At 37.3% G+C, this 27,511-nt stretch overlaps 1 protein-coding gene across 1 annotated transcript in view; it reads right to left on the reverse strand.

The window, feature by feature from the left end:
* The window catches only part of LOC121390746 (nephrocystin-4-like), a 72,475-nt gene that overhangs the window by 34,354 nt on the left and 10,610 nt on the right, over nucleotides 1–27,511 (reverse strand). Inside the window, exons 2-11 of the mRNA XM_041522649.1 lie at nucleotides 19,922–20,059; nucleotides 16,843–17,024; nucleotides 14,986–15,044; nucleotides 14,027–14,179; nucleotides 11,950–12,143; nucleotides 9,680–9,846; nucleotides 8,494–8,623; nucleotides 7,839–8,072; nucleotides 6,877–7,028; nucleotides 593–785 (exon numbers count right to left, since the gene is read on the reverse strand). Of these exons, the coding sequence (XP_041378583.1) occupies nucleotides 593–785; nucleotides 6,877–7,028; nucleotides 7,839–8,072; nucleotides 8,494–8,623; nucleotides 9,680–9,846; nucleotides 11,950–12,143; nucleotides 14,027–14,179; nucleotides 14,986–15,044; nucleotides 16,843–17,024; nucleotides 19,922–20,059 (1,602 nt within the window). The remainder of the gene's footprint in view (nucleotides 1–592; nucleotides 786–6,876; nucleotides 7,029–7,838; nucleotides 8,073–8,493; nucleotides 8,624–9,679; nucleotides 9,847–11,949; nucleotides 12,144–14,026; nucleotides 14,180–14,985; nucleotides 15,045–16,842; nucleotides 17,025–19,921; nucleotides 20,060–27,511) is intronic.

The following is a 27,511-nucleotide window of genomic DNA, read 5'->3' on the forward strand; positions in this document are numbered from 1 at the left end:
CAGTCTGAAAAAATACACCTCTAGCTCTAGTGTCAAAAACCTATATATACATGGCTTCCATATATATGGGGCAAGAACCAGATGTTACAATGTGGAAATAATGTTGTGTCTAAATACCCTACATCCATACATGTAGCTGGCATTGTCCATGGGGTAATAACTAGATATCTACCTGTACATAGGGTTCTTGACTACATGTATGTGAAAGCGTAACAATATCTTAAAACTCCAATTCCCATGTTCTATTTTTGTTCTAAATTATATAACTCCATTAAATCTGTAAAAATAGTGTTGTGTCTAAAACCTCTACCACCATGTACATAGGGTTCTCGACTATGTCAAAGCTTAACCATATATTAAAACTCTAATTCCCACATTCCATTTTTGTACAAAATTATATAATATCAAATGAGTGGAAATAGTGTTGTGTCTAAAAACCCTAACTCCATTGCTTGCATAATGTCTGTGGGGTAATAACTAGACATGTACATGTACACAGGATTCTGTGAAACCGTAACAATTTCTCATAACTACACTTCATTTTAGTCCTAAATTATATAACTTCATTTAGTGTTGTGTCTAAAACCCCTACCTCCATGGCTTGCATGATATCTGTGGGGTAATAACCCGCTGTCCCCATGCCGGTCATATACATAGGGTGCTGCTGGTAGACTGATCCCATCATCGGGGGCTGGGCGAAGGCCACGCCCGGTTGCTGAGGTAGCATGGCAACCTGTTGACTGACCTGTTGACTGATCTGCATCAACTGTGGAGCCGTCTGGCTTCTGGAGTAAAACAAAACAACAGAAACACTTTTAAACACATCGTTTACCCATTCAAGCTTTCTAACAGAACATTATTTGACGGTACATACAGTTTTAAAAACAAAACAGGCCATAAATGCCTTTACTATAGTCCATCCCATCCTCCTACAAAAATGTATGTCATATTGACCACAAAGTACTAGCCTATACCAGCATCAACAACAACCCCTGGAAAGGGGTAATGTCTTAAAGTATCACGTGTACTCTGCTGTTCAAGAGCTAGACAGATATTTGAATGGTTATTATTGCTCTCTGCATCATAACCATCCAAATGTCTGTCTATAGTCTGTCCCATCATCCTACAAAAAATGTTGTTGTTTTTTAATAATTTCAGTTTGGTTTGACGTAAGAAGAAGAGTAGAAGTGTTTTGGAAATAACAAAGAAATACTATTTCTGTGTGCAAGTTACAAAGCAATCAGTTCAGAAATACATAACCTGTAGTAAATTCCACAGTATGAAAAAAGGTGTTACCTGTGGTTCCACTATAGGTGGTTATGGGTTTGAAATGTTTTGAAATTACCCACTGCATTTCAGGTGCTTTGACAAATTCTTATTAACATTTTTGAAATTAACAGGGCTGGCTCTGGGTGATCAGAACATTTCTCAAAAATGCTAAACCTATAGCTATTTTCCAATAAAATATCAATTATTACACAAAAATATTTTCACCTTAATTTTATTTTTTTTGTCAATTGTTCTTCAACTTCACAACTAGCGAATTTGGCGAGTGGCAGAGCTATCCCTGATATATGTCCATTAATTTCTAAGATTTCAGGATACATAATGTTACGCGCTGTACCCTCTGGCAAAGAACCTACCATTATAAACAAAAGATGTTGAAACCTGTATATACAGTACAAGGTTAAAAGTAAAGGTTGTTTTTTCTATGAAATCAAAAACAAGTATTTTGTAAAACAAAACTTTTACCCCATCAAACAAGAAGACACTAAAATCACACTGAAAAATAACATGTTGTGTTGGAAAAAGTGCAGCATCTTGTCATAGTACATTTATGGTCAGTGCAAATATGGAATATAATTCTTTTCAATCATCATCATTGGTTTTAAACATTTTAATAGTGATACTAAACTAAGTAGTTTTTCTTGTTGTGTTTTAACACTGAGTAACAAGATGATTCCTGCAATGTAAAACAAGTGGTAAGCTTGATTAACTTATCTTTAAAAAGGTAAAGATTCCAGATTTTACTAAATATTCTGAAGTATTAAATTTCAACATACCTGTATGTGTGACAAAGTCTATGTTATGACACATGAAATGAAGAGTTAATTTCCAAAATACAATACAGTGAAACCTCCCAAGACCGGACCCTCTGTAAACAGGAATTCCCACAAAACCAGACGTTTCACACAGTCCCTTTTTAAAAACCAAGACAGAACTTAACCTCTGTAAACCAGATCCCTCTTAAAACTGGACATTTGTTTTGGTTCCTAGGGTGTCTGGTTTAGAGGGGTTTCACTGTATATCCATTTACAGCATTTTGAGAAAACCATCATTTTGCTGCAACATCAAGTACTGTACATTACACAAAGCACAATTTTAAGATCATGTTTAATAAGCATACAGGTAGATTGTGTTTTGACGGAACCTATTGTCGTATTGCTGAGTTGTATTAATATCGGTATATCTACATGTACATGTACACTGCTAACTCCAAAATTAGGAAATTGGCGTACATAAGGTTTGGAAAGTGGACTCCAATATTTCATAATTACATTTTAACAAATTGTTGTAATATAATTCAACACAATTCAGGTATCTGTGAAAATAGTTATATTGTTCTCCCGTCAACTTTTGCATTCCATTTTTTTTTTTGGGGGGTGGGGGGTGGGGGGATTGAGAATATGTTATATCATCAAAACAACATCAGGGTTTCTGCCAGAAATCTTGGAAATTAATGGATACATTTTGAAAATTATTTTGAGAAAGATTGAATTATGAGAACTGTTACATGTATTTAAAATTTATCAAAGTTACTTAGTACTTACATGAAACAGTGTCTAATTTAAGATATTTCAACTAATTAGTGGGAGCATTTATGATCTATTTTTTTTTTAAGTACAGGTACCCTCAATTTGTGTCTAGTAGAACGCCTGAAGATGTCCAAACAGTTCAAAGCACAAGTTTTCTGTGGGTACCACTTAAAGTGTTAAATGTTGGATGCAGTATCTAAAGTATGTCTTTAATAATTATTTTTGACAGAACAAGTAACAGAGATGCCAGTGACACTAACGATAATGCCCAGTAATTGGTTTAAATTACATGTATCTTCATTAATCCTGAGTCCCTATCCTCTCTCACAGCTAACTGTTACTGGTAACTGCTAATCACATTTCATTCTGTTTATAATGTGACCAGCTTACTATGTTCACAATCAAAGCCAAATACCAATTATGAGATTCCTATACCAAGTTTTTAGTTTTGAAGGTGTCAATACTCGTTGTATATTTGATGCCCACAAATGTCATTTTGACCAACAGCGTTATCCTGAGGTGAAAAATGAACCATTTACAGGCATCAAATGGACAATAACACCCACAAATCTAACAACTCCATATGATTATAACCACTGTAAACAGAAGCTTTTTTTCCATGGAACTATATACAGGTATTATCAAGTGGATGTCTTGTATTTCTTTCAAGAAATACCTGGCTACAATCTAGCTGTAGACCCATGAACAGTTAACTTAGGCTGTCCACTTTCTAAGGAGGTCCCTCTATTTACAGGTGAATAATAATGCAATTAACCTATCTAGAACATATATGTACTCATCATTAGTTTAGTATATACATGTACAATGTGCATAAAAATCAGAGGTACATCAAGTACACACATTCACACACACACATACACGCACACATACACACACACGCACACATACACATACACGCACACATACACACACACATACACACACTCACACATACACACACATACACACGCACACACACACACTCACACACATACATGCACACACACACGCACACACACATACATGCACACACACACACACATACACGCACACACACACGCACACACACACACTCACTCACACACACACACTCACACACACATACACAAACGCACGCATGCACGCGCACACACACATATTCTGGGCTTAAACTGTCATTTATCAAATCACAAAATGCGATTTAAAGTTGAATTTGAAAAATATGTGTTTATTATTAATTCACTTAAAAAGCTACTTCCAAAAGTGTGTGTCTTTATACACATTAGACTAAATGCCAGTCAGTGTCTTTATACACATTAGACTAAATGCCAGTCAGTGTTTTTGGCTAATTAAAATTGAACTCAGCTACTGATTTCCTGACCAAATTCTAAATACCCACACTGTATGTGAGTCTAGTTAAACCCTGATTATTAATTAAAGTGACATATTCCACATCCCAATATTTTGGTATATAAAAAACATTATGGGCAGGTTATGGCATACATGTAACAATGTTAGCCATTAAAACAAGGTTTAAACTGAAGCCCATAAAATATTAACAATTTGGTGAAATTGCTCAGAAAAGTTGTCGCCAAGTTCACATTTCATTTAACCAAACAGCAAACACGGTGGTGGTACATCTATAAATGACAGACAATTTTCAAATTAGCTTTTTGACAAATTAGTAATGAAAAAGATTTCCGGTACTTAATTTTACACTTCGTACCTTCTGGCAATAAACCTCGAGTATAGTACTGGACAAAAAGGAAACGTATGATCCAATCCATGGCATTATATTTTAATAACCTATATCACCCTTACCCGAGCTACAAAATCAGATGTACACTTACACTTAACAGATGAAAAATCACTGACCCTGCAACCACTGTAATTAAGAAAATGTCCACGGCAAAAAGAAAACATGCCATTGGTAAAAAAAACCTGAATATAGTCAAAGACAAAAACGTGTCATGGAGAATTAAAAACTATATGACAATCTCCACGGTATTGCCGGTTGCCGTGGGTGATTTTAGGGCTGCCCTATAAGGTCAGCTAATGACGACTCAATTGAACATACAACAACAGACATGATTATACAATAAGTGATAAAAACATTAGTGTCGATATATGTGACGAAATACCAATGTATATCTACGAGGTTACAGTGAAAGTGTTAAACCATCCAGGAACTCAAGGGTTAATTTGTGTGGACCTGTGTGACACTAATAACTGGGTTGCAGTATTATTTTAATCAACATCAGTGAGTTGTGTAACATCAAATTCATGCAAATTACAATATATGTACATATATAGTGTTAAACCAAATCTGTGGGGTCAGAGGTTAATGGTTAAAGGTCAGGAAACACGTGACAGGGTTCTGCTGAAAAGCCAACACACGCTTACATATACTGAATAGTAGCAACTGGAGCTGGTACAAAATTTCCCGTCAGACTGAGTTCACTTATAGCTGGTGATAAAGATTTACCTCCCTTACTATGAACTCCACTGTGATCCTGACTGTAAAATGATAAATGTCAAAAAGAACACTAAAAAGGAAACCTAATAAATTTTCTTTCACTCATTCTTGTTTTATGTTATGAAGCAAAAAAATTACAAAGTTAAAAAAAAAACCAAAAACCAACAAGACAATGTAAATCATGAAATAAAGTTTGTTTTGTTTAACGACACCACTAGAGCACATTAATTAATTACCATCGTCTATTGGGTGTCAAACATATGGTAATTATGACTTTTAGTCATCAGGGGAAACCTGCTACATTTTTCCATTAGCAGCAAGGGATCTTTTATATTAAAAGGTTTGCTTTCTTTAACGACACCACTAGAGTACATTGATTTATTAATCAATGGCTATTGGATGTCAAACATATGGTAATTTTAACACAGTTATAGAGGGGAAACCTGCTACATTTTTTCATTAGTAGCAAGGGATCTGTTATGTGCACTTTCACACAGACAGGAAAGCACATATCACAGCCTTTGACCAACTGCGGTGAATTGGTTGGAACGAGAAAAAACCCAGTCAGTGGAATGAATCCACCAAGGTGGTTTGAACCTGTGACGCAAGCACCTCAAGTAAGCACTCCCAGCCCTCATAAAATGACTGCGATCAAGTTGTTAATGGGGAAAATGTGATTGATGTATGAGTACAATAATTACTTGATGCATTATAACCAATACAACCACAAAGAAGTTTTTAAAAAGATAAAAACAAGACAAACAAGAAAACTAACACAACAGACATATGCATCTGTTAGAACGAAAGCATTGTTTTCTGTTAATAGAAAATGATCATGTATTTGAAAGAATGCATTCTGGACAAGCAAAACAAACAGTCCTTAACCTTCTGACTACTGCAGGCGAAATATCTCGCCCGACATCACACCAGTCGACATATAGTACACTGGATCCAGTGCATTCCCCAGTTCATATTTCCCGCTGTTTTGCAAATGGCACTCACTAGAAATGGATGTATAATACAGGAAACTTGATTTCTTAACAAGATGGTGTCTTTTGTTTATGTTTTTTCAATTGAAAATACCGTGGAATTTTGATTTCAAAATGTGGTTTGCGGCAAGTCATGATAATTTTCAGGGATCGATAGCTGATTACAACAGCTAATTTGATAATAAATTTGATTGTTTTACCAACAATGAAAAAGACAAAATATTTGGATATGAATCGTAGTTTGTTTTTGTTTTTTTAAATCTGGTCAGAAAACCACTGTTATCAGGAATAATGGACATAAATACTGAACAGCTGGCCAAAAATGCCCATAAGTAAACGTGACTTTTTAGATTTTGTTGCCTAATTTTAATCAATATTAACTGATCTAAAATATCATAAAAATTAGAAAAACCAACAAAAATAATACTTACCGATTAAATATGCACTTTATTTTATGTATATATAAAAAATTTAAGTGAATATATGTGAGTAGAAATTATAAACTTGTACCCACTCAATGTGATTTTTGTCAAAAATTAATCCAGTAGTCTAAAGGTTAAGTTGTTGACGCTAAGCAAGTTTAAAGTCGCTTTTCCACCGCTCGTCTACCACTTACTTTGGTTTCCCTGATGGAGGGCGTTTGTAGAAGCTGTGTGAACTCTCCTGCATGAACCGATCAGCATCCTCGATGCTGCCAAACGATGGCATCGACCCCACGTGGTAACCGTTGGAGCTGGGAGACAGCGCTGTCGGCAACGGTAGGAAATCCTGATACAATACAACAAACGGCATATAAATAGAGAATTTATAACCTGTTAATTACCACCGACATAGATTACTGGTTTTACCATGTGAAGGCTTTCTAATTTAGAATATTGGCTTTATCCTGTGAAGGCTTTCTAATTTTGAATATTGGCTTTATCCTGTGAAGGCTTTCTAATTTAGAATATTGGCTTTATCCTGTGAAGGCTTTCTAATTTAGAATATTGGCTTTATCCTGTGAAGGCTTTCTAATTTAGAATATTGGCTTTATCCTGTGATGGATTTCTAATTTAGAATATTGGCTTTATCTTATGAAGGCTTTCTAATTTAGAATATTGCCATCGAGGGAGCATTGGAAGGAGATGAGTCTAACGTACGTTGTCATCGAGGGAGCACTGGAAAGTATGAGTCTGACGTACCTTGCCATCAAGGGAGCATTGGAAGGAGATTGAATCTAACGTACCTTGCCATCGAGGGAGCACTGGAAGGAGATTGAGTCTGACGTACCTCTCCATCGAGGGAGCACTGGAAGGAGATTGAGTCTGACGTACCTTGACATCGAGGGAGCACTGGAAGGAGATTGAGTCTGACGTACCTTGCCATCGAGGGGGCACTGGAAGGAGACTGAGTCTGACATACCTTGCCATCAATGGAGCACTGGAAGGAGATTGAGTGTGATATACCTTGCCATCGATGGAGCACTGGAAGGAGATCGAGTCTGACGTACCTTGCCATCGAGGGAGCATCGGAAGGAGATTGAGTTTAACATACCTTGTCATCGAGGGAGCACTGGAAGGTGATTTGATTCTGACTTACCTTGCCATCGAGGGAGCATTGGAAGGAGATGAGTCCACCAGCCGTCTTCGCCCGGTTCTCATCCTGCATGTCGGTGAATGGCATTCGATAGACAAACTCATCATCAGGGCCCCGGTGAGGCCCGCCCATCATGGAAACGAGCACCTCCTGGCTACTCGGGTTGAGCAGTGGGTTCCACACCGCCCACCGCACACACACAGTGCGGGTGTGACTCCGAGCCAGGCTCAGAGACATCTGGTAGCAAGCAGAAGAGAAGAAAGGAATATTTGTTTAAACAATGTTTTAAACTGCATTTAAACTGAGGGAGGGAGGGAGGGAGGGAGGGAGGGAGGAAAGGTTTGAGGGAGGGAGGGAGGGAGGGAGGGAGGGAGGGACGGACGGACGGACGGACGGACGGACGGACGGACGGACGGACGGACGGACGGACGGACGGACGGACGGACGGACGGACGGACGGACGGACAGACAGACAGACAGACAGACAGACAGACAGACAGACAGACAGACAGACAGACAGACAGACAGACAGACAGACAGACTTTTTGTGAAATCACTGAATATTCAAATTAGCAAAAAATTTCAATAAATGGAAGTAAACAGACCGCTTGACACAGTTATACACAAAAAGAGGTAAATACATGAACTAGCAACATACCTTCCTGGCCTGCGCTGACAAAGGTTCTCCAATGACGTACTCCAGCGTGAAAACAACAGCAATCATCGGGTCTTCCAGTAACTCGTTAATCTGAACTCTGTTCTTCAGTAGCAGGTTCGTAACCGTTATTCTGAAACACAAAACAAACAAAAACATAGAAAGAGGATATTTCATGTCTTTCTGTCACATAAGATCAATATTTTAGCAAAAGTTTTGTTTTCCAAAAGTATGACTCAACCCTAATATCTCATCAAGTGAAATCTGCTATTAATATTTTACGAGTAGTTTTTTAAAAGTATGATTGACCCTAATTAGACATTCTTGTTTGAGCGAAGCTATCACTGTGGCTCCCCATTTCAGTATCTCCTATGTTCAAGGGACATAACTCTTTGAAAAATTACTAAATCACCATGAAAGTCAGACTTGATATGTATCAGTACATAATAAAGCTATACACAAAATTTCAAATCAATATCTTGAGGCATTGTAGAAAAAAAGTCTGGATAACAATATATGGAACAGACAGTCAGATAAACATACAGAAAACAGACAGATAGACATACAGAAAGACAGACAGACAGTCCCCTCCGGATAGACCAGTAATGGACTAATATTACTATATCAAATATCAAATCAATATCAAGGCTGAATATGGTACTATGTTTTAATGGCTGTGCATAATCTAAGATAGGGGAGCACTTAACCTTCTGAGTACTGCAGGCGAGATATCTTGCCCGACGTCACGTCAGTCGACATACTGTATACTGTATACAGTGCATTTCCTAATTCATATTTCTCACCGTTTTGCACACAACACACACCGGAAACGGAAATATAATAAAAGAAAAAAAGATTTCTTTTCAAAATAGTGGCTTTTGTTTTGATTTTTTTCAATTGAAAATACCTTGAAATTGTGAGTTCAAAAAGTGGTTTTCAGCAAGTATTTTCGCTTGACAATAATGGCAGCACGTCGTGATCATTTTCAGGGTTCGATAGTTGATTATGACAGCTAATTTGATAATAAATTTGACGTTTTACCAACAATGAAAATCACCAAATATTGCAATATGAATAGTAGTTCACGTTTAAAACAAAATTCTGGTCAGAAAAATTCTGTTAAAAATTAATCCAGTAGTCTAAAGGTTAACCACTCCCCTCAATTGTTTTAACCTAATGAAACACTTACGAAGATCCTGTGGATCCCTGTCGTTTATGCGTCATTGCGATTTTTCCGCTGCGCCTCATGGTTGGACTGGCCGGTGGTTTGCGAGACTCGGACTGACCAGCACACTGTGTGTCCAGGTGAACTGTCTGGGGCTTCTCAACATAACCCCAGCCATTGTGAACGCCCACCTGCAGAAAGATTGATTTTAGATGAATGAATGAATGAATGAATGAAGTGATAGTTTAACGACACACCAGCACACAAATATGCATCAGCTATTGGGTATCAATCAAATGTTAAAAAGTTAGTTTGTTTTGTTTAACGACATCACTAGAGCACATTGATTCATTAGTCATCAGCTATTGAATGTCAAATATTTGGTAATTTTGACATTCAGTCTTAGAGAGGAAACCCGCTACATTTTTCCATCAGTAGCAAGGGATCTTTTATATGTAACATCCCACAGACAGGATAGCACAGACCACAGCCTTTGATATACATGGTGTCAAACAAAGCTAGGTAGTTGATAAAAAAAAAAAAGTTCTTCTGTTGACTGACACCACTAGAGAATTTTGATTAATTAATAATCAGCTATTGGATATCAAACATTTGTTAGATTTTAGATTAAGGTCTAAACTAATATAAAAAGAAGGAATGTATGTTTACAAGTGTATTATCATAGATGTAAGCGCTTTATATACTCGCAGAAAAAAGGTTCCATTATGCCAAATAGAAAAAGGGTCTCAAACCAATTATAAAGTTTGTAAAAATTTGAAATTTGAACAAAAATAATGGCATCTACATAACTGTACAAATTGTTTCAAAATGACCATTCCTTCATTATCACTTAACATAATTATGTTGTGCAACACAGGTACAGGAACTTTTCTTCATGAGTAATCTATATTAGCAGTTTCTGCCTTTACATGTACATGTATTTGTGATAATAAAATAATAAATTATTTGACCCCACAGATAATCTCTGGATATTAATTTGAAAATCATGAGCTGCTATTCTGCAAAAACAATGGCTTAATGAAGATTAACTGCTCAAAAGTAATTAACCAGGAACACATTGAGGACTGAGAATGGTCCTAGGGTTAGATTTACACAACAATCTAAAATAGCGACCCCATCATAAGTTTTAGACATAGAATATAGAAAATTCTAGACAAACAGCAAAAAATCCACAAACGCTGTACAGACAATTAAAAATTCGGAAAGGTTTCACCTCTGCCATCAAAACAGCAGTCAGTCCCTCATCATCAAAGAATTCTAGATGTGCAATAACTGTGAATTCACATGCTAACAAAACTGACAGGGGGTAGACCAAAGGCATTTTCAGAGTACTGCTATAGTAATACATGTCCCAAAAAGCTCAGAATCTCAAGAACCATAACTCTGTCAAAGATGGATAAATTTCATACTTGACAGTTATGGCCCTTGAATAAATTCCCAAGAAAGTAAAACTTGATCTGATGAAACATTTTGTCAAAAATGGGTAAATTGTCATGAAAGTGAAACTTGATCTGTACCTGTACTTTTAATAAGATTATGCACAAAATTTAACCTCAATATCTTAAGGCATTTTGAAAAAACCTTCCAGAAAACTATATGTGGAAGATAAGGAAGGAATATGCACTAACTCATATTAAATACGGTTATATGGTGTCAAAGAGTGACAGACAAACAGATGGACAGAAGGATAGAGAAAAAAACTAGAGTCCCCTCCAGTTGGACCGGTAGAAGGTAGGAAATGTTTTATTTAATGATGCACCACTCAACACATTTTATTTACGGTTATATGGAAAGAAAGAAAGAAAGAAATGTTTTATTTAACGATGCACTCAACACATTTTATTTACGGTTATTTGGCATCAGACATATGGTTAAGGACCACACAGATATTGAGAGAAAAGAAACCTGCTGTCGCCACTTCGTGGGCTACTCTTTTCGATTAGCAGCAGGGATCTTTTATATGCACCATCCCACAGACCATGGCCTCTGATATTTTAGTCGTGGTGCACTGGCTGGAATGGGAAATAGCCCAATAGGCCCACCGACGGGGATCGATCCCAGACCGACCGAGTATCAAACGGGCACTTTACCACTGGGCTACGTCCCGCCCCCTTCTTAGAAAGGAGACCTGCTACATTTTTCCAGACAGGATAGCACACACCAAAGCCTTTAATATCCAGTTGTGGTGCACTGGCTGGAACAGAAAAAAAACAGCGCAATGGGCCAGTAGGGGACTAATAAACTATGTTTTCATCCAATCCAATCCCACAGACCTGTAGTCTCCTCTCGACGATGGAGGTCTGCGTCGTGTCGGTGAGCGTGTTTTCCCGGTTCGCCCGGTCGTCTCGCAGCAGTTCGTTCAGCTCATCCTCAAACTTCTCCACGTTGGGCTGCAGGTGGAGCACCAAGCCGTTGATCACGCACGGCACTTGCCTCAACAGTTTCGGTCGATGCAGCTTGTCCGTGCCTGAAACACACACAGATTAATGGCTGAACCTCCAGTCAAGTAATGTTTTTTATTGAGGGCACTACTAGAACATAGTCTCGTAATAAAGACTGCTAAATTCATATTAAGTTTGTTTTATTTAACGACACCACTAGAGCACATTGATTTATTAATTTTCTGTTACTGGGTGTCAAATATTTGATAATTGTGACATGTAGTCTTTAGAGAAAACCCACTACATTTTACCATTAGCAGCAAAGGATCTTTTATATATGTACTTTCCCACAGATAGGACAGCACATACCACAGACTTTGATATACCAGTCATGGGGCAGCTATTGGGATGGTGGGGGAAATGGGTTTACCTAGGATGTTTGATCCTATGACCTATGAGCACCTGAGATGAATGCTCTACCAGAAGATCAAGTATTTGTGGTGTTGTATTGTGGTGGACAAATTGTCATTTGGAAAAACAAGCCATAACACATGCCCTACGTGTAGGAATGCGGGCGTTCGCGAAACGTTTGCTGTTAGCGTTAAGAAATGGGACTGTTTGCCACAAGCAAACTGAACGTTGCTAACGTCATTGAAAAGTGACTCATGGTGAACGAAATTGGCTGCCAAACATTTTGATTTTGGCTTTTCACACAAAACTGCTAAACATTCTTAATATACCCACTCAGGAACTAATTAGTTGTTCTCTTAAAAAATTAAAATGCAAAAATCATTGAAATTTTAAAACAATAAATGTCATTATATTGACTATTCTAAATGTTTTGTTGATAAAATTTCCCCTGTTTTGTTGCCTTGGTAACCATTTAATAAAAACAGCCTATGAATTTAACAAGTTTTGTTTCGTCAATTAAATTCTAAAAGGATGCAATTTTGTTTTTGAAAGGCACTAATCATTTCAAGATCTTATTTGTACAGTCAGCGGACTATCTGACAATAATAATACAAAGGCAAGTATTTTTGTTGTTTTGGTCAGCCATTTTTGAAAATGTTTGCATATTTAAATACTGCTGCATAAACTGAGAAAACGCCCGCCACAAACATTTCGTTACGCTCGCATTAAGAAACATAAGGCTGGATCATGGGACAAATGTTGGTAGCTGTTTTTAACATAGTGTAAAGAGAGGAAAAAACAAACATTATATAGTGGAACGTGCTTAAACCGGATCACCTAGGGACTCGAACATTTATCGTTTTAGAGAGGGATTTGGTGTATCCATGATTTTCAAAGTTATCTGTGAAGGTGATTAAAATACAAAGTTATTGGTTTACATCATTTCTACATAGGCTACATGTAGGGCATACGTGTATGCATATTGAAAATAAACTTTAAGACTTCTAGAAAAAAATAGCTGGGATAATAAATAGAATAACAAACTTGGTACCAGTTATAATAAAATTTATGTCCTTTGTGAAATAATTTTCACTTGGGACATAAATTTGATAACTGGTAACTTGATTATTATCCTCTATGCATTTTTGTAACCATTTTATAAAATATATTAGAATTCAGATAATCATTTCAAAATATCCTGAAACAAGAATGATCTTACACTAATATAGAAAAACTTGGGTGTACCCTGACACAGTAATCTAATATTCTTATTTAACTGTACCATACCAGCCTCGGTGGTGTCGTGCTTAATCCTTCAGACATAAGGCTGGTAGGTACTGGGTTCACAGCCCGGTACCAGCTCCCACCCAGAGCGAGTTTTAACAACTCAATGGGTCGGTGTAAGGTCACTACACCCTCTTCTCTCTAACTAACCACTAACAACTAACCCACTGTCCTGGACAGACATCGCAGATAGCTGAGGTGTGTACCCAGGACAGCGTGCTTGAACCTTAATTGGATTTAAGCAAGAAAATAAGTTCAAATGAAATAACTTTACCATCTTCATAATTGTTGACGATGCCAGGGATGACGTCCCTGCTCCCGACGATGACGTTTTCAGGCAACAAGTGGAATATCTGGAACAGGGCTTTGTGGGTGGAGATGGTGTATGCCAGCTGACAGTCTGTGATTGGGCGGAGCAATCGGTTACCTAGAAACACAAGCATCAGTCAAACAACAGTACCATTAAAACCAATGAATTTACACTTAATTTACACAAAAATTACTTTCATTATCTGTTGTTTTTTGTTTTCTAAAGGAAGTAGAAAAGTTAATTTAAAACCTTATTATCCCCCCAAAAAACACACATTACAAAGCACAGTTTAAACCTTAAAACTGAATCTGGTTCTTCCTTATATTCATTTCACAAATGTTCTACAGCATTAGTGTTTACAAAGAATAACAGATTAATGATACAGGATTTCAGCTTTATCCTGTCGTAAATGTATAAAACTGGTATCTTATGTTATTAATTAACTAAAAAAAATTCATCCCGCAATCCAACAAAAAGAGCGGAAAAATCTTATTTATCAATAACTTTTGATATTGTGAAATCCTTTATATTCATGGGTTTAAATTTCCATGGCTTTGCTAAAATACATTACTATGTTGAGTACTTAAAATTCATGTAGAGGGTCTCATAACATTAATGACCTCATTCTTTGTAACATGTCCAAATTCTCAAAAATTCCCGGGTTTTTTAAAAACACAAGTATATCTATGTTTTGCTACATTTATCACAACCCAAAATTTTATTTCCATATACTGCATTGAAAATATCAGGCCGAGTGTAAAACTAATGCTATTGTGAAATCTAATCCAAAGTAAAGAAGTTGAGTCAGGCCTAACACATCATGACTAACAATTTTCTAGCTGCATATTATGACAGCTTTTACCAGTCAGCATAATCTGCCAATATCACTGATAATTACAGGATATTAATGCTTGATTTCTTACTCTCAATTGGATCGTCCATGAAGAACAAGGCTCTAGGCGTTCCATAGTAAATCTCTGACCTGGAACGAGGAATACACGCATGTACAGTTATTCCAAGTGAAAGGAAATAGGAGGACAGGAATGTGTATTTACTAATACTGACACACCAGCACATAAAACAGGATATTAGGGGTCTTGAAAATTGGAATGTCTTGTTGCTAATTGACTTTAATGTTGAGTCTTGTAATTACTTTATTTTTAAGGTCTGACTACTGGATTAATGCTTGATAAAAGAACACAATGCATGTTTATAACTTTTAATTACATATTTTAACTTTAAATTTTTATAAATTTGTATACATAATATAATATTAATACACACATATGTGAAAGTTAAGTATTATTTTCATGGGTTTTTCTCATTATTATGTTATTTAAAATTATGAAACCTCCCAATAAAGTAGCATTTAATTATGTGCATTTGTGGCCAAATTTATTATTAAATTAGTTCATCAAAATGACTATGATTTTCAGCCAATTCAAAATTCACAAGCATTTCTCCCAAAGAATCCCCCAAAATTAAAGTGGTCATGAGTTATTTCAGCCATTTCTGGTTGTTCTGTTATTATATCCAGCCAGTCAGTGCAAAACAGCGAGAAGATGAATGAGTGAATGCATTTGTGTGATGTCAGGAGAGATATCTTACCTGCAGTAGTCGAAGAAAAACCCAACAATGCTGGTTGTTAGCCGACTTTAACTTTATATCTTGTAATTACCAACTTTATTAAACCAACTATCAGTACAACACACACGCGAGTGTAATAATTTCTTTATTATCCATAATATTATTGTAATTTTTTTAATGAATAACAAGGACCGTCTCAAAATGTTTCAACCACACCTAGAAGGAGATGACAAAATGACATCATATTTCACATGCAAAGTCTGAACTAGGACTGGAGAAAACAATGTCATGTTATGACGTTGCTTCCTAAAATTACATCATCACACGTGTGCTTCGTATGATTATTATTAACCCAGTTATGTTAAACCATGTTTATTATCCCCATAGTTCAAGATATTCAGGGAAATATAACCAGTATGACCCACGTGTGTCATAATGATTTCATGTGCATTACGAATGACGTAACTTTGTGAAGCGACGTCACAACTAAATGCGGCTTCCTCGATGTAAAACACTTAGCAAAATGACATCATTTTGGAAAATGATGTTGTTATGTTGTCTCTTTTTAGTTACTTTACGTTTGAACCGTTTTGACATGGTCCCAGCTTGTTATTCGTATAAATAATATTTTTGATAATGTGGATAATAAAGAAATTATTACACTCGCGTGTAAATTGTACTGATTTTACGAAACTCGTATCAGGATTCATGTATTACCCTTGCTCTCACTCGGGTAATACAAAAATCCTGACACTCGATTCGTAAAATCAGTACGACACACAAGCTCGTATAATAATCTATTTATTACATACACATTTAATCATACTATATAGTAATAATAACAATTCTGAACGTGCAATAAACAAATCTTTTACTGAATATATGTCATACTAAATCTCACATGCATAGTACATGTTCACCTGAATGACGCCATGTCCCTAGCCAGGAATGACGTAATGTTCCTAACCATAAAATTCAACCAACTTTCCAGACGAAGTAAGTTGTGCTATTTAATTAAACATTTGTTAATCATAATATACAAAGATGATATGTAATAAATACAGAACAACATGCCAGTTGTTTTGCCATGTTATTCATTGCACTCGTTTTTAGTGCGGTCTCATGGTATAATATTTATTTATGCACCACAAATAAATTGGCAAAACAACTGGTCTGTGGTTCTATTTATTTACTTGTGGATGGGCAGCTTCTGCTCGTAAGCAGTGTCAGTGAGTTCGGCGTCCTGCTTGAAGGGACGGATGATTCCCCAGCCACACGACAGCCTCTTCTGCTGGTGACCCTCCTGGACGATAGCTATAACCTCCACCACCACCACCACGCTCGTACTGGCGATAGATGTGTGCAAGTAGATCGTCTGTAAACAAAATACATAGCATGTATCAGAAGAGATATCACCACCACCACACGCTCATACTGGTGATAGATGTGTGCAAGTAGATCGTCTGTAAACAAAATTACACAGCATGTATCAGAAGAGATATCACCACCAGCATCACGCTCGTACTGGTGATAGACGTGTGCAAGTAGATCGGCTGTAAACAAAATTACACAGCATGTATCAGAAGAGATATCACCACCACCACCATGCTCGTACTGGAGATAGACGTGTGCAAGTAGATTGTCTGTAAACAAAATACATAGCATGTATCAGAAGAGATATCACCACCACAATAACCACCACCACATTCAACACACTCGTACTGGTGATAGACGTGTACAAGCAGATCGTCTGTAAACAAAAATACACAGCATGTATCAGAAGAGATATCACCACCACCACCATGCTCGTACTGGAGATAGACGTGTGCAAGTAGATTGTCTGTAAACAAAATACATAGCATGTGTCAGAAGAGATATCACCACCACAATAACCACCACCACATTCAACACACTCGTACTGGTGATAGACGTGTGCAAGTAGATTGTCTGTAAACAAAATTACACAGCATGTATCAGAAGAGATATCACCACCACAATAACCACCACCACATTCAACACACTCGTACTGGTGATAGACGTGTGCAAGCAGATCGTCTGTAAACAAAATTACACAGCATGTATCAGAAGAGATATCACCACCACGCTCGTACAGGTGATAGACGTGTGCAAGTAGATCATCTGTAAACAAAATTACACAGAATGTATCAGATATCAAAGAGCTGCCACCACCACAACACCTCAACCACTACCATCACCACCATGCTCATACTATAAACATCACATATCATGTTAAGCAAAGGAAAATCATAATGGGTAAGATGCCACCTAGGATGGATTGATAGATGGGTAAATAGACCGATAGATTTTGGGTGGGTGGATGGTGTATGGATGGATGGGGTGGTGTATGGATGGGGTGGTGTATGGATGGATGGTGTATGGATGGATGGGGTGGTGTATGGATGGGGTGGTGTATGGATGGATGGGGTGGTGTATGGATGGGGTGGTGTATGGATGGATGGTGTATGGATGGATGGATGGTGTATGGATGGATGGTGTATGGATGGGGTGGTGTATGGATGGATGGTGTATGGATGGATGGATGGTGTATGGATGGATGGTGTATGGATGGATGGTGTATGGATGGGGTGGTGTATGGATGGATGGTGTATGGATGGATGGATGGTGTATGGATGGATGGTGTATGGATGGATGGTGTATAGATGGATAGATGGATGAATGGATGGATGGACTGATGAATGGATGGACTGATGAATGGATGGTGTATGGGCGGATGAATGAATGGATGGATGGATGGATGGATGGATGGATGGATGGATGGATGGATGGTGTATGGATGGATAGTGTATGGACGGATGAATGAATGGATGGATGGATGGATGAATGGATGGATGGATGGATGGTGTATGGACGGATGAATGAATGGATGGATGGATGGATGAATGGATGGATGGATGGATGGATGGATGGATGGATGGATGGATGGATGGATGGATGGATGGATGGATGGATGGATGGATGGATGAATGGATGGATGGATGGATGGATCGATGGATGGATGGATGGGTGGATGGATGGATGGATGGATGGATGGATGGATGGATGGATGGATGGATGGATGGATGGATTGATGAAAGTATGGATGAAAGGATTATATGGATCAATTTGGATTGATAGATGAATGGACAGACAGATGCACAGAAATTAATACAGCTGTAAAAGATACACATTTCACAATGTTAAAGGTCAAGTCCACTATAAACTACACTTAACGCCAGACAAGCAGGAACCTCAAGTAAGTAAACAAACAATATATGGCTAAAACAAATCTGAAAACCAGCCCTTGAAATTCAGATAATTTTACGATGGCAAGAGTACAGATAATAACATAGTAAATACCCAATAATGATAAAAGAATCCTTGAAGATTTATACTGCAACATTTTATGATGGCGTTCTAACTGAACTCGCAAATGACAGACCTGGACAGGTGACGACTTTCAATGGGGGAAATGTTTTATTTAACGACGCACTCAACACATTTTATTTACAGTTATATGGCGTCAGATATATGGTTAAGGACCACACAGATATAGAGGGGGGAAACCTGCTGTCACCACTTCATGGACTACTCTTTTCAATTAGCAGCAAGGGATCTTTTATATGCACCATCCCACAGATAGGATAGTACATACCATGGCCTTTGATATGCCAGACGTGGTGCACTGGCTGGAATGAGAAATAGCCCAATTGGCCCACCGACAGGGATCGATCCCAGACCGACCGTGCATCTTACTTAGGGGTAGTACTAAACCAAATAACTTCCCTCTGGGTCAAAGTTCAAGGTGCACACAATGTTTGATAGAGCAGTTAACACCACAAGTCATGTGATTGGTGATAAATGTGTGTTGGTTGTAAACAAAAACAAAAACATGTATGAGGTACTTGCAAAAAAAAAAAGTACTCGAATTTTGTGCGGAACTAGGGTAGTGATAGATGCTACCCGTTATCTCTGAAATGAGCAGCTTGACCCTGAATTTTTTCTGATTAACTTTAAGGGTGAGGGGTGATAGTATTTATATCCGCGGTATATATGTTGATTGATATGCTGCAGGTAGGAGTTTTAGCCACATAAGTTACTATCGTCATCTATGAGATTTGAGAGGTGAGATGTAGCCAAGTAGTAAAGCGCTCACTTGATGCGCGGTCGGTTTGGGATCGATCCCCGTCAGTGGGTCTATTGGGCTATTTTCAACACTGTGAGCCAAGACTCCCATCTTTAATAGACACATACCTGGTTGTAGTGTAATTTGGCACCGCTCCGTTTTCCCTCGATAAGTGGACCCAGCCATTGTCGTCCAAAAAACTGTTGAAAGGCAACGTCGTACAAACTGACGGACAACTGGTAACAGGCTTCAGCATCGCTCGCCCCCTGCAAACAATAATCACATAGGTTTGACAATTGTGTATAGTCAGTGTTTCTGCCAGAGGGTAAAACGGGTAAAAGTTAAAGGAGGTGGGATGTATCCCAGTGGTAAAGAGCTCGCTTGATGTGCAATTGCTACAGGATCGATCCCTGTTAGTGGGCCCATTGGGCTATATCTCGTGCACCAAGACTGGTATACCAAAGGCCATGGTATGTGCTATCCTGTCTGTGGGATGGTGCAAATAAATGATCCCTTGCTACTAATGGAAAAAATGTTGCAGGTTTTCTCTCTATGTCAAGATTACCAAATGTTTGACATCCAATAGCCGATGATTAATAAGTCAATGTGCTCTAGTTGTGTCCTTAAACAAAACAAACTTTATTTAAAAGTTAAAGATAAAGTTTGTTTTCTTTAATGACACCATAGAGCACATCGATTTATTTATCATTGGTTAGACGTTAAACACTTTGTAATTCTGTCATATAGCCTCCTACATTTTTCCATTCTCAGGAAGGGATCTTTTATATGCACCAGTTCATTTACACAGAACCGATCAATTCATCTATAATTAATCAAGCTATACTTGTATAAAACAAAATTAAGTTTTAAGCTCATACCAACTGACTTTACAGATATTTTTAACAAAAAAAAACCCCAAAAAAACCAAACATTTTTGGATAACATTTCATTGCAAAGGTTAAATATGTTTATTTTCTTTCTTTCATTCTTTCTCTTTTTAAACAAAAGTGAAACTGGATCAGCAATGGTAAAGCAACTGCATAACACATAGCAGTTTATTATGCCTCTAACCTTTGTTCAATGCACATTGATCACTACTTAAGATAACAACTCAGGCGTAACCAACTACATGCACATTGATCACTACTTAAAATAACAACTCAGGTGTAACCAACTACATCCACATTGTTCTAATGATAATTTTCACTTAGCTTCAGGATAACAAAGCAATAAACATCCAATTTGTTAGGAGCAAAACACATTCATGTATTTACCTGTATACATAGGCTGGCCACCCCAGAAAAATGGATGGATGGATGGATGGATGGATGGATGGATTCAACCATGCATGGTTTTTTGAAGTGATTGGATATAGATGGTTAGTGAGATGGATGAATGTATGGATGGATGTATGGATGGATGGATGGATGGATGGATGGATGGATATGGATGGACGGATGGACTGATGGATAAATGAATGGATGGATCAAAGCATGAAACATTTGATTTTTTATGATTAAAATACATTCATATATGTACCGGTACCCCAGAATAAATGAATGGATGGAAGGATGCACGGATGGATGGATTTAAGGATAGATAGATGGATGAATAGTTGAACAAAAACATGGCTATTCCACAAAACAAACGTAAATTCCATGAAAGCAACTCAACATTTGCCAGATGCACGAATAAAAATATGCATTTTAGTGTGTACCTACATGTATCACAACACAATAATATCATTCATGACACATTATATTTTTGATTTACAGTATATATGCAGGCCTCAAGCAAGGTTCAAATCACCTGTATAGGTTGAAGTGACTTTTCTTTCAAACAATGAATGTTGCTATAGGGTCACTGACGGGGCCAAGTAAACTGATCAAAGCAAAGATTTTGCTCGCTTCGCCCGCTATGCATGGTAACGCCTTATATCATGTCTCTACACAGTACATTACATACACAAGATCCAAAATAGAGATAATAATTCAATATGTATCCAGGGCTTCTAGATCATGGTAGCCCACTCCCATGGCTAGTGATATTCAATGTTGGGCTAGTAAATAACTACTATTACCATGCCCAATGACTAGTGAAAAGAAATAGTCAAATGTTGCAGTTACGTCCATTTTGTAAATATGAATAGCCTGCCCCTACCCCAACCCCCTAATGTTAGTGTTAAAAGCTCTATCTCCCTCTTTAGGTGACATATCGGCTTATTGCTATTATTTAGTAAAATTGTATTAACTTAAAGAAAAGTAGGGCTAGTGAATTTTTAAAGATGGCTAGTAAATTTTTAACATCACTGACCTCATGGCTAGTGGATTTTATAAAAAATTCTAGAAACCCTGTGTAACGACACTAAAATAACTCTAGCACTTTATACATTTATCATCCATTAAAGGCTTTTGTAGGATATATCGCTGACACTATCATCTGAGATATCTCCTGCAATATTCTCCTAGGAGATATTGCATCTTATAATCTTGATTGGTCAAAGACATTATTTTGTTACATCACTGTGTATGTTTCAGTGTCAAACCTATCATTAGTGACGTCACGCCACTGTCGTTCTGCTAGTTAACGAGTCTACCGCTGCCAAATATAGTAACATTCAACCAACATTACTGACATTGTTTACAACTGTTGCAAATGAAACAAATAATAATGGATGATAAAAGAATACCCCCACTCGTGTCTTGTGATATCGGCAAGCCTCATATTTCATACTTTGTATTTTATACAACTCGTGCTGATTTGCTGATAAATTATGATATCACAAAGACACTCGGGGAGTATCCTCTATGTAACTAATACTATACAGGATCTGTACCTGACCCACGGATCCATGTGGCTGAATGATCCCTTCCAGCGAACGAAGACAAATGCGAAACGGAATAAACTGTTTGCTTGAATGATCATTAAACATATAACCTTGATGAGGCAGAACAATTCTCATGGACAGCTTGTTTTGCAGACGCTTCGTGTCAGAATGGACAATTTTGCCATGAATTTTGTGTCTAGTTGTTTCAGTGTTATCCTTTTCACTTCCATGACAAGAATGTTTACCGTCATCACCGACACTGTCATGTGTATAAATTATTTCCTGGTTTTGGGTCTGTTTCTCCAAGTTTGGTTCCGACATGGTTTTAGCTGTGTTTTACCTTGAAGCTACAAGAGTACATACATGTACATGTGAGCACATACATTTACAGTATATGTACTATACAGGTAGGTAGTTTAATAAAACAGATAAAGTAAAGTTTGTTTTGTTTAACAACACCACTAGAGCACATTGATTTATTAATCACCGGCTATTGGATATCATTTTTCCATTAGTAGCAAGGGATCTTTTATATGCACCATCCCACAGACAGGATAGCACATACCACAGACTTTGATATACCAGCCGTGGTGCACTGGTTGTAACGAGAAATAAACCAATGGGTCCACCAACGGGGATCGATCCCAAACCGACCGTGCATCAAGCGAGTGCTTTACCACTGGGCTATGTCCTGCTCCTTGAAGCTACAAGAGTATATATACAGATACATGTGTGCACATACATTTACAGTTTATAATATATACAATACAGGTAGGTAGTGCACTACAACAGCTTGCTCTGAATGTGCACGTAAAGCCCTATGACCTGACCTGACCTGACCTAGTTTAATTAAACAGAGAAGGGCTTCAGTTCAGTGGTAGGGTACCCAACTGAGGTTTGATATGTTCAATTACCCTCAGTAGACACATACATTTTCCAGTGGTGGTTTTTTGTAGTTTCTTTTTTTTTAAATCATTATAATACCTTCCCAACTAGTTCCCCAAGATATAAAATTCAACTCTTTTTTTTTAATGACACCACCAGAAGACTATTAATCATCAGCTATTGATTATAAAACATTTACAATGGAGTAATTCAGAGCCATACATATAGTCTTCAGAGGAAACCCGATACATTTCCCCATCAATACACAACAAGATTTATACACAAGATCTTGTGACTTGTCTCTCCTGTCGATATTGGTCTGAATGGCAGGACACCACTCAGCCGACACCACGTAGTCAACTCAGACAAAACACCATCACGGAATCTTTCATAGGAACTTTCCCACAGACATTCAACACAGCACACAACAGAGATTTTGATAGTACTATAGTTGTGTAGTGCTCACTGGTTGGGTTGGGGGAAAAACACCAAACAGATCTACAGAACCAATCAATCCAACCACCCATTACATCTCAGACAACCATTCTACCACTGAGCTATAGTAACAATATATATCAAAAGTAGTGGTATGTGTTATCCTGTTTGTGTATCCATGGAAACTCTTTACTGCTAGAGGCGGGATGTAGCCTCATCAATGACATCAATGGACCCATTGGGCTAGTTCTTGTTTCAACCAGTGCTCCACAACAGATGTAACAAAGGCTATGAAATGTACTATCCTGTCTCTGGAATGTAGCCCGATCAATCCCTGTCAATGGGCCATTGGACTATTTCTTGTTCAAACAAGTGCTCCACAACTGATGTAACAAAGGCTGTGGTATGTGCTATCCTGTCTGTGGGATGTAGCCCGATCAATCACTGCCAATGGCCCCATACGACTATTTCTTGTTTCAACCAGTGCTTCACAACTGGTGTAACAAAGGCTGTGGTATGTACTATCCTGCCTATGGGATGTAGCCCAATCAATCCATGTGAATTGGCCCATACATCTATTTCTTATTCCAACTAGAGCTTCACAACTGGTGTAACAAAGGCTGTAGCGTGTACTATCCTGTCTGTGGGATGTGGCATATTATAAAAGATCCCTTTATCAAAGGCTGTGGTATATACTATCCTGTTTGTGGCATGCTGCATATAAAAGATCCCATGCTGCTAATCGGAAAGAGTAGCCCATGAAGTGGCAACAGTGGGTTTCCTCTCCCATTATCTCTGTGGTTCTTAACCATAGGTCTGACGGTATATATCCGTAATTAAAATAGTGTTGGGTGTTGGGGACATTCCTTTCTTCCTTTCTACTTTACAGCCAGACAACAGAGTAGAGAATGTGGTAGCTGTAGGGTTCTTTTTCTCTCTCTCATTCTTGAGGCAATGCAATGAGATCAGACACCCAACAGCTTTTTGTTTCAACAATGAACTGGAATTTCATCAAGCTAACTTTCCTTTCCTTTCCTTGGTTACATGCTCAGTGGTACTGAACATAACAAAACAAATTATATCTTGTACCAAAAAGAATAAAGTTAGTTTTGTCTAATGAAACCATTGAGTTATCATAATCACCAGCTATTGAATGTCAAACATTTGCTAATTCTGACACATAATTTTTCATTAGCAGCAAGGAATCTTTTTATATGCACTAGCTTAGACAGGACAGCACAAACCACAGGATTTGTAGAGCACTAGATGGGACTGTGGGGAAAATTTGTCTGCAGAAAGGATTCGATATGGCAATTACCCTTGCCACGGGATGTTTTTCTTTCCTTACTTTTTTTATATATCAGTCTATGCTTTAGATTGCACCAAAACTGAGCTGATAAACGGTGTGCTAAAAATAAGTATGCCCAAAATAAGGAAGCCCAAATTAAGCACAAACATGTATGCTAACCTCAAAACATTTCATCTCAAAATCAATGGAATATTAAGCTGTAACTATATTAAAATAACTTAAAATGCATTTCTGAAAATATGTACTACTCTTTAACAGCTATTACTGCACTAAAAAGACTTTGGTATGCTCACTGCTCAGAACAGACAAAGAGCCCAAATTAGTGATCTAAAGCCGTAACAGGGTAGAGATTTGACTCGAAATAGTCATTCTCTGTTAGGTACATACATTGTACCATCGTATCTCTTATTCATGTACCCCTGGGAATAACAACTTCTTTAATAATTTACCCTCCCTGACCCTGAACCCAATCAACAAGGAAATTAATTAATGTTTTGCTTAATACCCTCACTAAAACACAGATTTTATATTAAGTCATGAAGACTGATTAGCAGGCACGAAAATCATTTCAAGTTAAATATTTATAACAATATGCCAAAACAAGTAGAGATCAGAAAATAAATATTATAAGATTAAAATGACAAACCCTAATCTTTAAACACTACTGCATATTTGATAAATAAAATCAGACTTTACTTAAATTTTGTTGTTTAGAATATTCATTTTTGAATATCTCAAGTTTTTATGGTGTTTGTAATGTCACAAAATGTATTTTTTATAGTTATAAAAAAGTTTGTTTTGTTTTGTTTTTAATGACATCACTAGAGCAGTTATTTATTCATCATCGGCTATTGGATGTTAAACATTTAGTAATTTTTACATATATATAGTCTAGAAGAAATCCGCTACATTTTTCAATTAGTAACAAAGGATTTTTTATATGCACCATCCCACAGACAGGATGGCACATACCACGACCTTTGATATACCCATCTTGGTGTACTAGCAGGAACGAGAAATAGCCCAATGGGCCCACCGATGGGGATCGATCCCACACTGACAGCACATCAACCGAGCAATTTACAACTAGACTATATCCCGCCCCCTAGATTTAAAAATGCACATACATGTACCTCTGAGAAGTAACCTTTATTTTTAGAAGGATCTTAACCATTTTTATCACCACAGACTCTAATCTGACACTATTAATAAAACTTTTAAAATAACTGTTTCCAGTAAAACCACTTTAAAATTAAATGTAAATAAAAATATTATATATTTAACTTGTGTTACAGATTTATAGATTAACCAATTCTATGGTCCGTTTTCACAGGTTGAAACTAGGTGACCGTGCCTTTAAGATGAGAAATATTATGAGCCATGTTATTTAATGCTTGTCATTTAGAGAATAACCATACTTAAAAATATATAGGTACAACATATAAACTTTGGCAGCTTGTTCTATAACCATTTAAAATATTAATTTAAAAATTATTTTTTTAAATCTTTTACCTCAAAACCTATTATTAAAGAAAACACAAAAATTAAAAGCTGTTTCAAAACATTAATTATATCCCCACCCCAAATCCTTCCTTGAACCAGTACTGGTAAAATATGAAGCACACTGATTAATAAAAAGTCCACAGTGAATTGCTAATCCAAACAGAAGCCATATCCATTATGCACATCACAAGAAAATGCAATATTGGCATCACACAAGAAAACCCACTGTTTTATATCATCACACAAGAAAACACACTGTTTTATATCATCACACAAGAAAACACACTGTTTTATTGCTCAGCACAAGACTGATTGTGAAAAGACACTTTACATTATTGAACCACTTCATACGACCGGCGAGAGCCAATGGAAAGCCAGCTCACCATAGCACCAAACAACAAGTGTAAACATGTAGTCATAACTTTATTTGAATATCAAGTCAAACACATTTATTAGATTGAGTTACCCAGATCTACACTAAGTATCCATTAGCTTAAATCTTAAGCGACTTTCAATTTCCAAATCGTTTGTGCATGCATTAGAGTGTGTGTTTGTGTGTCTGTCTGTCTGTCTGTGTGTGTGTGTGTGTGTGTGTGTGTGTGTGTGTGTGTGTGTCTGTCTGTGTATGTGTGTGTGCATGCATGTTCATGTGTGTGTGCATGTATGCTTGAATGCATGTTCGTGTTTGTGTGTGTGTGTATGTGTGTGTATGCACATGTGTGTGCATGTGTGTGTGTTCATGCATGTGTGTGTTCATGC

The sequence above is a fragment of the Gigantopelta aegis genome, chromosome 15 (genome assembly GCF_016097555.1).
Source record: "Gigantopelta aegis isolate Gae_Host chromosome 15, Gae_host_genome, whole genome shotgun sequence".
Lineage (NCBI taxonomy): Eukaryota > Metazoa > Mollusca > Gastropoda > Neomphalida > Peltospiridae > Gigantopelta > Gigantopelta aegis.